At 35.0% G+C, this 12,555-nt stretch overlaps 1 protein-coding gene across 1 annotated transcript; it reads left to right on the top strand.

The window, feature by feature from the left end:
- Positions 1-369: 369 nt before the first annotated feature.
- On the top strand, positions 370-9,964 carry LOC128999313 (26S proteasome regulatory subunit 10B). Its single transcript, XM_054425744.1, has 9 exons — positions 370-621; positions 1,124-1,203; positions 3,162-3,201; positions 6,107-6,342; positions 7,278-7,427; positions 7,911-8,034; positions 8,515-8,615; positions 9,230-9,392; positions 9,719-9,964. Exons 1-9 carry the CDS (start codon positions 525-527, stop codon positions 9,907-9,909), a joined length of 1,182 nt encoding a protein of 393 aa, XP_054281719.1. The 5' UTR covers positions 370-524; the 3' UTR covers positions 9,910-9,964.
- The last annotated feature ends 2,591 nt before the right edge of the window (positions 9,965-12,555 follow it).

The raw sequence follows: 12,555 nt of genomic DNA, 5'->3' as shown, positions 1-12,555 counted from the left end.
CGAAGTAGGGTTACTTATGTAGAACATATTTATGTATTTTTGTTGTTTTTTTATGTTTTAAAATTACTATGTTTTATTATTACTATCATTTAAATCTGACGATATCATGCATTTTGAATGTGGTTTTCATCACAATAAAATGTTATGATTAGTTAATGATTATACATCTCTTAAGGGATTTAATTTTACTACCCTAACTAAGAATATACATCCCATCTTGGGAGACTATGTGTGTGACATAAGTCTCCAAGGTTTATAATCAATGGCAGTATTATGGATTTCGATATTTTTAATCAGAGGCAGTTATCCTACTCTATGATAGTGACTTGCAAGCTCATTTGTTTTTTTTTTTCTGTTAGCAAACGCCTAATGTCATACAGGTTAGGGGGTTTGCTTATACACTAATCACTCAAATAGAGACAGCACAAATCTTCTAATAACAGTGAAGTTAATTTATATTTTAACACCAACAACATTGTAAACAAAGTAATTTTTGCCAATCATATAAGTGGTCCTGGCTCAAGATGACGACTGCTACAGATACAGTCAGAGAGAAAGCTCTGCAGGATTACAGAAAGAAGTTGTTGGAACATAAAGAAGTTGAAAGCAGGCTGAAAGAAAGTAAGTTATTTTTATTATTAAAATCCAAAGCAAAGCCTAGGCCTACCTCAATTTTACTACCTGGATAAGTTAGGTATACAGGAAACATGTTTGCTGGGGGGTAGCGTTAGGCCTAAACCTAAACCAACTTTGAGGACTAGGCTGGCCTTTATTTGAGTTGTGTAATTGTCCCTATAAATTTACTGTCAAGTCTACAAGCTTATTGCCAGGAATCTGAATCATTTGCAGGCCAGATTGTAATATCTAGGCTAGAGGTTTTCTGGTGTTGATCATGTTGTTGAACGAGTAAGACTATAGGCTGATGTTTCGGATGCGTAAGTTAGCAGTTATCTTTCTTCAAGGCAAACTACTCAACTTAAGAAGGTAGTGCACATTGAAGGTACAACCTATTTTCAAGAGTTATTTCGGCCATTAAGATATTTACAATTGGGGTAGGGGTGGCTGCTGTTCTGCATGTTTATTGCCGTAAACTTATATACTCAGCCTAAGTTATTTTTTACAGTGAGAGAACAACTTAAAGACCTAACAAAGCAGTATGATAAGTCTGAAAATGATCTAAAAGCTCTTCAGAGTGTTGGACAGGTAAGACAAATCAATTTCCTAATTATTTAGGACTTACCCTAGGTCTAAAATTACATGCATGCATCAAACCAAGTGTTAGGATTGAGCTTATTACCATACCAATCATTGAGTTTTACGTTAAATATCCCTTACTAGGCTATTAAACTTATTTAACTTTTTCTAGTTATTGTTGGCATTGGTACCTACTGTTAAAGGGAACATTCATTTCTATCGATTTGATTTCTTTTCGATATATGGATATTTATTTTGTTTTTTGATCCGATATACCAATATTAACGAACGAGATATCAGCTGACAACTACGATAAGTGAATATTGTTCAGTATCAACAAACAATTTAAAATATAATTGAAATGAAACTGTTCTAAGCTAACCTTACCTAGCCAACCAAACTTGCACACACACAACACAACATTTCCAAATTCCGTTTCATATTACCCACATGCCTTTTCTGCTATCAAACAAAATTTTGAAATGGTACAGCAAGTTTGGTTGGTTATGAAATGAAACTAAATGCTTTATTGTCGTTAAGACTAAGTACAAAGTCCATGACAATCGTCAAAAGAAAAAGAAAACAATCAAGATGGCAACTTGATGTTAGGTATGTTAGGTTAGTTTAGAACAATTGAATTTCTGAATCCACATAATATATTATTTTTTCCTTAAAAATATCAGTTTTCATTTTGTAATTTAAATGTGTTTGAAGATATTAAAACAGAAAGAATGGATCATAAAGGAAAACAAATAGCCCGCCGCAGAAAACCTGCAGACTAACTTAAGCAAATTTTAACTTCTCTGATTAATTTTTTAATAAAATATTTCCATAAGTCATAAGTTATTTATTCCCAAAATAACATCAGATTTAACGAGTGCTAAGATTTGCTGCTACCGGGAAGGTAAACAGAGTTTTTGACCGTACGTCAATAGTATAGGATGAGATAAATAAATTTGCAAAATTTTGTCAATCAATAAACAAGTAAACTACGGTACAACAGTTTTAATTTTCTGAAAATCACATGGAAATTTAAAATTACACTATTTTTTTAATTTTCTCTGTGACCGTTAGGCATACAACTGCGCTTCAATAACCTATACAAAATTATTTCTTTTTTTAAGCTCTACAAAACAGTAAAAAAAGTAATGGCAAAACTTTTTTTTAGGGTAAAAAATGGGAAAACACAAGTTTTACCCCTTAAACCCCCGTTCCCATGGTCCGATTATGTGGTTCGCGAACTTGTTAATTGGATAGTTAAAGTATTGAGTTTTTGCGTGCACTAAAACAATTAGACCCTAGAAGGCTCTAGTTTTTTACTTAGTTGAACCCATAATGTGTCTTAACTATTGAGTGTCGAACTATCAAAGTTCTACTGTACTGTCATATTAATGAGTTAGTGTGAACTATACTCACTTTTTAAACTACAGTCAGTATTTTATTTTAGCCTATAGAATATAAGGATGCCGAAACAGGAACCTCTTGTTTAGTCACACCACGATCTGCACGCAAAATTTCACTATCTTTTATGATTGCTTCAAAAGAAACTGATGAACGACCTCACAAAAAATACCCCATAAATAATTGACCACTAAAATCCAATCACTAAACACTCTTTATTCTTAGTGGGGCTGTAGATTCTCATTTAGGCCTACATCGTTATTGGCTACTTAGACAAGATTAATGGTCATGCAGGGGTGGGATCGGTTAGAATAGCTGCTGTGGAAGAAGTGAGGAACTTGGAGCTATGGTCATATTCGAATTACAATTCTTGTATGATAACAATTTGAAATACTGGTATGATTATAATCCAACTTGTTATCTTCTTTAATGTAAAAAGTATAAGTTTAAAAATAAATAAAATACAATAATTTAATGTTTGTGTTAGCCTAGTCTAAGTAATTACATCAAAAATGTCAATAAACGATTATTTGGCTGTCCTACTTTAAATATCTTTGCATTTTTAGATTGTGGGGGAGGTTCTGAAACAGCTCACTGAAGAAAAGTGTAAGTAAATAATCCAAATGAAAAGAAATACCTACTAGTTATGCTGTTGGAACTTAAGTTACCTATATAGCCTAGTTAAATTGAAATAGCAGCAAACTCTTTTATTATACCTACAAAGATTGACTATATATGTCTAACAATAAATAAACTAGGTCTAGAGGCCTAAAAGCTCTACAGGGTCCAAGACGGAGATATTTTTATTTGTTATCTTAAACTATAACTTTGAATGGAATTCAATAAAGCCCAACTTAATGTTGAATGTAGAATTTCTTCTGCCTCTATACACCTTGGGTAGAAGAAATTCCACCTCGGTAAAAACACAAAGCTTAATCATGTTTGTAACTAACCCAATACAAGTCAATATTTCTTTAGGTTGAGAATTTTCAGTGGTTTTTGTCAAAACTACATCCTAGCTTGCACTCTACAAATCCTCAACAATATTGATGAGTTTTCTTCTGAAGTTGCCATCCACAAGCACGGTACAAGGCAACCATCCAAATATTTGATTCCTCCAGTTAGGCTGGCCAGAACTAAGAAATGCTACATTAAAGCCATCAAGGTGTACAACGAATTGCCCAACTTCTCAAAAGCCTGGTCAGAAGCATACTACTCCCAGGGCTAGAGATATACAAGGGCTGGCTCACTCCTTTGATGTTATCGGTCGCCGCCTGATCCTACTTCCCCTCCCCCGCCCCTCCTCAGTGACGTAGCGGAGATACATCGGCGCGAGGCGCGACGGTAGCCTAGCATGGCAGTGCATATTTCGCCCGGCATCTACGTACATATTAATAATTGTGTTTATAATAATGTAATTTTATAGTGTGATTTATAAAGCGGGTTTCGTTAACCCTCCAACTTGCAATGGGCAAACTCTGTAGTGGCAAGGCATTTTTGGCAATTTTGCAATCATATTTTCGAAAATTCAACTAAACCAACAGATCAAACCTATGAACCGTATTTATTATTTCCAACTTGAAGTGTTCGTAATGAAATGAAGAATTTGAAAATGGCAACGAAATAAATATTAAAAATATTGTAGAAAATATTGTCAGTAGGTAGAAAAATTGCTGCATGAACCAAAAATGTTTCATAAGATATACAAATTGTTTGGAATTTATTTCCCTACATGGAAATGTAAAAAGATTCCAATTTCCATTTATACAAAGTTATGGCCCAAAAACAATAAAATGACAAGTTTCATGATTTTGCACAACAAATTTCTAATAAAAAAACAAATAAATGTATTATCAAGAGATAAAGTAAAAGTAAACATTTTTAGGCAATAATATTGGAGATCAAATGAAGTAAGAATTGTTTATGTATACTGATAATTTCAATAGATGTTTATGACTTTTAATAAATGTTTATATTTGTCTAGAAAAACATTTTGTTATTCACACGTATATATTATTTTAAAAACCCAAACCAACTATATAAAATGAAAGTAAACTTATTCCCCTACATGAATATACATAGTTATAAAGGCAAATATACAAAAATAAATATTTTATATTTTTTTTTATAAAATGCTGCTGTTAATTATGACAAAATGTTTCAAAAACGGGCTAAATGTAATGTCCCAGACCTCAAATTAAGTAAGTGTATCCACATAAAACAGTTTATAAACTAAATAAGTACAATTTTTACAACTAATAAATACGATTAAAGTGATAAAGTCTAACCCGCGATATTCGTTGTTGGTAAACAGTCAATGAAGTTCACAAAAACTGGCTAAAAAATAGTGTCTCAAGTTTCTAAAAGTAATGTCACATTACAGTCGAGGCACAATAAATAATATCGTAACTAAACATTTACAACGTATAATCACGATGTAAACTGATAAAAAGTAAAATCACACCAAAACTCGACTTTTTAGTTATTGGTCAACAGAGATTGAGGTTAGTTAGTCAGGCAAGCTGCCATTGCTTGAGACGGTTTTCAGGAGCTGTCAGGAGATCAGGTTCAGGTACTGCTGTGAGGGGTGCACCAATCAGGAAATGTCCGGGAGTCAGTGCTGCGATATCCGAAGGATCATTTGAAAGAGGTGTCAGTGGTCGGGAATTGAGCATTGCTTCGATTTGGGTCAACAATGTGATGAATTCAATGTGTGTTTAATGTATTTTTGCAACAATATGTTATTTTAATGAATTGAAATTTGTAGGGCCTATAATAAAATGTAATTGATTAATTGAAATTATTTTCCTTCCTGTAAAAGTTACAAAATACTAAGTATAGGTAATGTATTATTATACTACCTCAATGTATTTTATATAACCTCAATGAATCCTAAAAGGTATGAATAAGTAATAAATAAATACAATTAATAATCCATACATTAAGATACATTCGAGCAACACGAACACAGATATTACACAGTAACTTTAATGCATTGGATCAATAACTACAGTAATCTTAGCCATCGCTTTACATTCCACTCCCATCCTTAAATATCTAGTAAAGTTAATTTTTTACTTATTAAAATTTATGTTATACGCAATCCTATTTGAAAATCAATTACTTTTATAAAATACATTAATACCTAATAAAAAATTTCCAACATAGAGCTTAATAAACGCTAAATGTGCGGTAATACCAGTGCTCACACAGGCAAAGATATACGGTGCCGGGAGCCCGAGGTATCGCCGTGACGTCACAGCGGCGGAGTGGTGGGGAGCCACCTGGCATTACTTTCTAAGCTCGCGTGGCCTAGCCCTTGTATATCTCTAGCCCTGTACTACTTCCCGGATAAGAGTTTTGATTACCCGCTATTAGGCCTAGCCTGAATTTTTACCAATCCACAGCCAAGTTTTGCTTTTAATGTGATTAAGAAAGTTGTTTAAGAACATCAATCTCCCACAGGGAAAGTTGAACTGGCAGTAGGTTAAAGATGGTGTCTTGTTCTCAGTTATCGTTAAGGCCACCAACGGACCGAGGTACGTGGTGGGTTGTCGCCGCCAGCTGGACAAGGCCAAGTTGAAGTCTGGCACCAGAGTAGCTCTAGACATGACTACGCTGACTATCATGCGACATCTGCCTCGTGAGGTCGACCCTCTCGTGTACAACATGAGCCATGAGGACCCTGGACACGTCACGTACTCTGCAATCGGAGGACTGAGTGAGCAAATCAGGGAGTTGCGAGAGGTGATGTTGCTTATGTTTTGAAATCTTTTTAGAACAGTATTGTATAAAATCACTGCTAGAGCGCTCTACCCAGTACTATTGTGAAAAGTGCTAGACCACTCTAGGCAATCTGAACTTAAATTACGTCTTGGTAGACAGTCATGTCTCCCTTATTTTTCAATATATTTGAGGGATCTCTTTCCTATTTTTTACATAAATGATAACTATTTTGATTGAATTTTATTTGTTATAGTCATTTTAACGCTGACCAAAATGGCATGACTACCAACGCTGTAAAACTTATAGAAAAGTTTTTGCAATTGTTGCCACTTTCCCTACAAAATTTCCTAAATATCTACAGATAGGCCTATAGTCTACACCTGTGATCCAATAACTATATTTTTGTGTTATTTGGAAGAAAATATTAATTTTCCACCTCCCTTGCAGAAGTAAACTCTATTTCTCCCATTGTTGTTTAAGGCTATTAATTTATTCAAAATTGAATAAAATAGGGCTTGTCCTATGGCTAAGCCCCTAGGTATCGTGTTAATCTCCTAAACTAACCTCATTTGCCAGTATGTACAAACTTGAAAAGGTGATCTAATGTATTTTAAGGCCGTTTGTATGCAGCCTTTGGCTGCGCTAATTAAAGTTGGCATGTGCGGTGTTCGTGTTAATGAAGTCCATCTATTTACTGGAAATTGGCTCAGTCTCAGTCTGGACGGTTGTAATAATATAAACAATGCAGAGAACTAAAACCTTTGATATTGAGTGTTATTGTACACTACTCTAAGCATATTGCAGTCCTTACTGCCGTCAGTCAACAGTAAATAGTTTACAATTTACGTTTTGTTTTGCTCTTAAAAGACGTAGGCGTTAAACAAATCAAATGGTAGAAAGCATATGTCAGTTTGCTGATTCCATATATATTTACATGTTCTGGTTGTTTGTCTCAGGTTATTGAACTGCCGCTTCTGAACCCGGAGTTGTTCCAGAGAGTCGGTATCACTCCTCCCAAGGGTTGTCTGCTGTACGGACCTCCGGGCACAGGCAAGACTCTACTGGCCAGAGCCGTGGCCAGCCAGCTGGATGCAAACTTTTTGAAGGTAGCGCCAGAAAAATATTCAGCTAAAGCTGTCATTTATGTTTGGATTGTTTTTAGCATTTTTGTGAGGATAGCAGACTTATCTGAATGGGAAAGAGGAACCAAATTATTTTTTTAATACGCCTATGAGTATTTGATTGTATGTGTACTTATCATACAAAACCGTTTCCCTTAATAAACAATATTAACTTTCTGAGAATGTTACCTTCTTTAGCTAGGTACCGTAATGCTCTAGATACTCTTTAGGAAAGTGCTTTTAATAAAACCAAACTGACATAAAAAGAATAGTATGCTGTTAAACTTGTTTGTTTTCTACGTTGTATTCAGTTCATATGGTTTTGTGAGCAAAGGAATATCATCAATACTGCTTGCCTCGTATTCAATGAATACAGTACAGTACTTTGAAGCTTACAAAGACCTCTGCCACCCTTAGTGTACCTGTTTGTCATGTCAACTCATATTCTTAGTCATCTTTGTTGCTCAGGTTGTATCGAGTGCCATTGTTGACAAGTACATTGGAGAGAGCGCTCGATTGATCAGAGAAATGTTCAACTATGCTCGTGATCACCAGCCTTGCATTATATTCATGGATGAAATTGACGCCATTGGTAAGACATGAACTAAGTTTACCAAAAGAACATCTCCAACTAAAATATTTCAACAAAGTAAAATAACTCAAATCCAATCCAACCCTGTAAGTATTTCATAAGTATATCTTAAATGCAAATACATGTAGTATTAAATGAAAATCATATTTTCTTCTTGATCCATTATTTTAATTATATGTCAATTTCTCATCATTTGAGTTTTGAATTTTAATCTCAAAAATTTCAAATGAAGTAACTGACACCCTGCAAAAATAAGCTATAATATGAAGTACATGGGTTGGTGGAGACTAGGGATACCAGGATCAGAAATGTTGTGGGTTGGTGTATTGCCGTATGACATTTATCACGTTCATTCTTGTACTGTTAGTCCACTGTTTGCTCGATACATCCCATTCACAAGCCAGAGGCCCATGTGGATGAGGATATCCTGTTTATGTTTTGTTTATATCGTGTTATATCCTGTTTATGTTTGTGTGTTAGGTGGACGTAGGTTCTCCGAAGGAACGTCTGCTGACCGAGAGATACAGAGGACGCTGATGGAGCTTCTCAACCAAATGGATGGTTTTGATTCACTTGGCCAGGTAGATTTGCTGTCCATCAAGCTTTTTAAAGAATAATGTTGTTTACTAAATGTTAGGAATGGCTTTAATCTTAACGTTGTGCCAGTATTAGTTGTATTGATGTATAAGACTTACCCAACAAACCTATAGTTTTTGTTTTTAATCAGTTTTAAAAATTTAGATTGCATTTTCTGCACATTGACGGCAAAACTTTTTGGCACAGAAAAAACATTTTGAAATGTTAAAAGTCTATTGATAAATTTTTAATAAAAATAAGGTAGATTTAACGTATTCAAAGAATCAAACAACTTGTGTTGATTTAAATTTATAATTACCGTATTCCAATTATTGTAGCGTACAGTAGCTCTTAGCCAGATGAACTCTGTATGGTTTCAAATGAAAGGGAAACTAATTAGAGGCATCAATCCACTTAATACAGGCACAGAAATTTCCAAATACTTTTACACTACTTTTAGAGAAAATGTAAAGTACATGTAAAAATAGAACCGGAAAACTAGGGAAAGCTCCAGGCTGTATATATTATATTTAGCATTACTATTTTAAGCCTACCTTTAACAATTTAGTTGAATCCTGAAGGTATAATGATGCCTATTACAGAAAATGTTATTTTGCAGGTTAAAATGATCATGGCTACCAACCGTCCGGACACCCTGGACCCTGCCCTCCTGAGACCTGGACGTTTGGACCGTAAAATTGAAATACCTTTGCCCAATGAACAAGCTCGCCTAGAAATTCTCAAAATCCATGCTGGACCAATTGCTAAGCATGGAGATATCGGTATGTGGCCCTACCCTACACCTCTCATTAATTTCTTGTTTCTAGTTTGCCTTCGTAAGACAGAATTATTAATAGTATATTATCCATATACAGCCTAGGTTTGGCAGTGTGTGTAAATGCATTTTATTGATTAAATTAATTGCTCTATGGTTTGGTAATATTTGTTCAGACCTACAGTAAGTAAAGGAAATATATATTTTTAATGTATTAAATTGAAGATTGAGAAACTAGACTAAACTTTGGGACTTATAAAATGTTCAGTCGCAGTCGTGATCCCAGAAAGGTTCGCAAAAAGCTGAACTAATATTTAAATTATTTGTTTGTAGATTATGAAGCTGTTGTCAAGTTATCTGACAGTTTCAATGGAGCTGACCTTCGTAATGTTTGTACGGAAGCTGGATTGTTTGCTATCCGAGCCGAAAGAGAATACGTGATCCAAGAAGACTTCATGAAAGCTGTTCGTAAAGTCGCTGATAACAAGAAACTTGAGTCTAAGCTTGACTATAAGCCTGTCTAAGAGTGTTGTGTTGTAAAATAATTTATTCAATAAAATTTTGGTTTTTCTATCTATATTTTAAGTTAGAGCTTTTTTCTAGCCCGATTCCAGTAGGCTACTGAAAGTTAAAATCTAGTAGTAACATTGGAATAGTTTTTATAGCTCAAATGAAAATGATCAAGAATCATGAAAAAATATCAAGTTTAAAAAATTTACCCCAAGGTTCATGTTTTGAACTAATTTGGTTGGTTCTATTTTATATTTATTACCACTGTCTAGTAACAATGCGCAATGTGTACAGGTATTATTTGAGTGGAGGAGAGGAGCTAACAATTAATAGACATATAAAAATCATCCTCATTGTTTATTGCTAACAATGAGTTTGTTTGGGGTGGAGTTGATGCAACTATTGAAAAAAGGTATAAAAACCCATTAGATTTTTACTAACTACAGTAGAACGCCGCTAATCGGATATTGGCTAGTCCAACTCTTCGCTTAATCCAACCATGCCATCGCTTATCAGTGGCTATGTTATCGTGGTAGGCTAATATTGTGACTGTTTGCATTGGTTGTATGGGGATCTTCACCGTCTACCACAATGGCAGCAGAAATTCTTGTTTATACCTTGCAATCTCGGATACATCAAGTTTTCATCGATCATGGAATCATTTATCGTCATCTTCCATGATTGTGGCAACATATTGATCGTCTCACACGGTTAAGGGAACATTATCATTGTCTTCTGGCATAAACAAATTTTACGGTCACGGAACAAATTATCATCATCTTAGGCAATCGAGGCAAAATCCTGAACACCCCTCGTAGTCGGGTAGGCACCGTCTTCCATGATTGCAGCAAAATAGTAAACATCCCCCAAACTCATAGGGACAATATCAGATGGTCCCCCGCAATCACGAAAACTATCGTTGTTGACTGCAATACTGCAAACTCCTGAAAATCTCCTGCAGTAAAGGAAACATTATTGTTGTCTCTTGCGATCAACATTGAACCTCTCCTGCGATCACGGAAACATTATCGAGTTCTGAAATTGTGATAAAATATTAAATGTTTCTTGTTGTCACTGGAACATTTAGCCTACATTGTTTTCTAAGATAGTGAACGTTCAATTACCAGTTGAGCAATTAATTTGGTAGACCCTCTAGCCTAATTTAATATGCTCCTCTAAGGTACCTATCAATATTCTGACTATGTTCTCTTAGGTGATGGATTAGCGGGGTTGTACTGTAATGATATTTATGGTAATATATATGCAGACCCAATGTTAATTTAGAGGCTATTTCAGACGTAAATTACTCTTATAAAGAAATAGGTAAAATAGGCAATTTTTTGACAGGCTGACTGTTTTCATCAGCTCACCCATTCTTTTCAATATCTACATTCCTTATCAAAACTGCTGAGAGTCAAGGCGTATGAGCCTTGGCTGAGTCTTCTACTGCTAAAGACAGAGCAATAAGTGACGTATCTACTGACCCCTGTTTGCCAGATTCTGGTAATTGAAGGCTAAGTAACTCAATACTGGAAAGTGGAAGAAGTGGATGAAGTTCTCAATCAGGTAAAGTGGACAGTAAGCTTTCTGTAAGTAATTTAGTAATTTTGGTCACTAAACTGTTTCCAGTGAAAATTAGGCCTAACTTATTTGTTGAGAAACTTGGGATACTTAAATAAATAAAACTAAGCGATTAGAATATGTGAGCAACTTTAATTAAGCTTTAACCTTTTTATTGGGTGGTTCTGTAGCAGATAATCTGAGCTCTTTCCGTCTGAGATAATCTTGAACATTTTCAAACTTCCTCTTGAAAAGAAGATTCACAACATTTTTCTTCTGGTCAGCAGTCATATTTTGTTTATTTATTTCCTCCACAGCTTTAGCCACACACCCGGTCATGTTGTCTTGAAACTTGAATACTTCTAGGTTAAAAACCATGCTTTGCACAAGTACAATGTCATTTAAACTCATAACTAGCCATAAAATATTTGAACTCAACGACAAGCCCCATGGATGGCTGTTTTGAAAAGGTATGTTCTGGATAAAATTGCAACAAAACTTATCATTCTCACTTGAGCACTTGTACACTAAACAAGCATTGAAGTTGTCAACGGTTACACAAATTAGTGAAGTTGAACTATCCAAAGAAGTTGTTGCAGCATCAGTAATGGCTGCGATGTTACTTTCTGATTCCTCTTCTCCTTCACCTTTATCTTGACCAAATATTTGGGAGACATTGCAAACAGTTTCTTCTTTTCCAAGTAAATAATTCCAAAACCTAATTGTGCCATCACCAGAAGTTGAAATCAAATATTTTGAATCATGAGGGAGTAGACGCAAAGCACTTACGAATTCAGAATGGCCCAAGCAAAATGCAACAATATTGTAGCCACTGGGATAGCTGGACACCCTTATTTTCTCGTCCCTGTCACAAGTTATGATTAACTGTTCATCAGGTGTAACTAAAATATCTAACAAAAGAGAAAGGTGGCCCAATATGAGTTGTCCAGAGTTATCATCTGATTGAGGTTGGAACAAGTACACATCACCAGATTTGTCAGCAACAACTAGATGATTGTTGACAGGGGTGAATCTAACTTTGCCTGCACCTCTGATAAGCTTACATACTTTAATAATAGAGGGCTTACTATCTTGTAGGT

The sequence above is a fragment of the Macrosteles quadrilineatus genome, unplaced genomic scaffold, assembly GCF_028750875.1.
Source record: "Macrosteles quadrilineatus isolate MER2022 unplaced genomic scaffold, UCM_ALF_1.0 Scaffold_8__2_contigs__length_117827958, whole genome shotgun sequence".
Taxonomy (NCBI): domain Eukaryota; kingdom Metazoa; phylum Arthropoda; class Insecta; order Hemiptera; family Cicadellidae; genus Macrosteles; species Macrosteles quadrilineatus.
The sequence above is the reverse complement of the archived record's forward strand: the minus strand, read 5'-3'. Positions and strand labels throughout refer to the sequence as shown.

Coding starts and splice junctions, on each gene's coding strand:
- LOC128999313 (XM_054425744.1), top strand. CDS start 525: ATGACGACTGCTACAGATACAGTCAGAGAGAAAGCTCTGCAGGATTAC. Junction 622..1,123: donor TGAAAGCAGGCTGAAAGAAA/GTAAGTTATTTT, acceptor TATTTTTTACAG/TGAGAGAACAACTTAAAGAC. Junction 8,616..9,229: donor GTTTTGATTCACTTGGCCAG/GTAGATTTGCTG, acceptor GTTATTTTGCAG/GTTAAAATGATCATGGCTAC.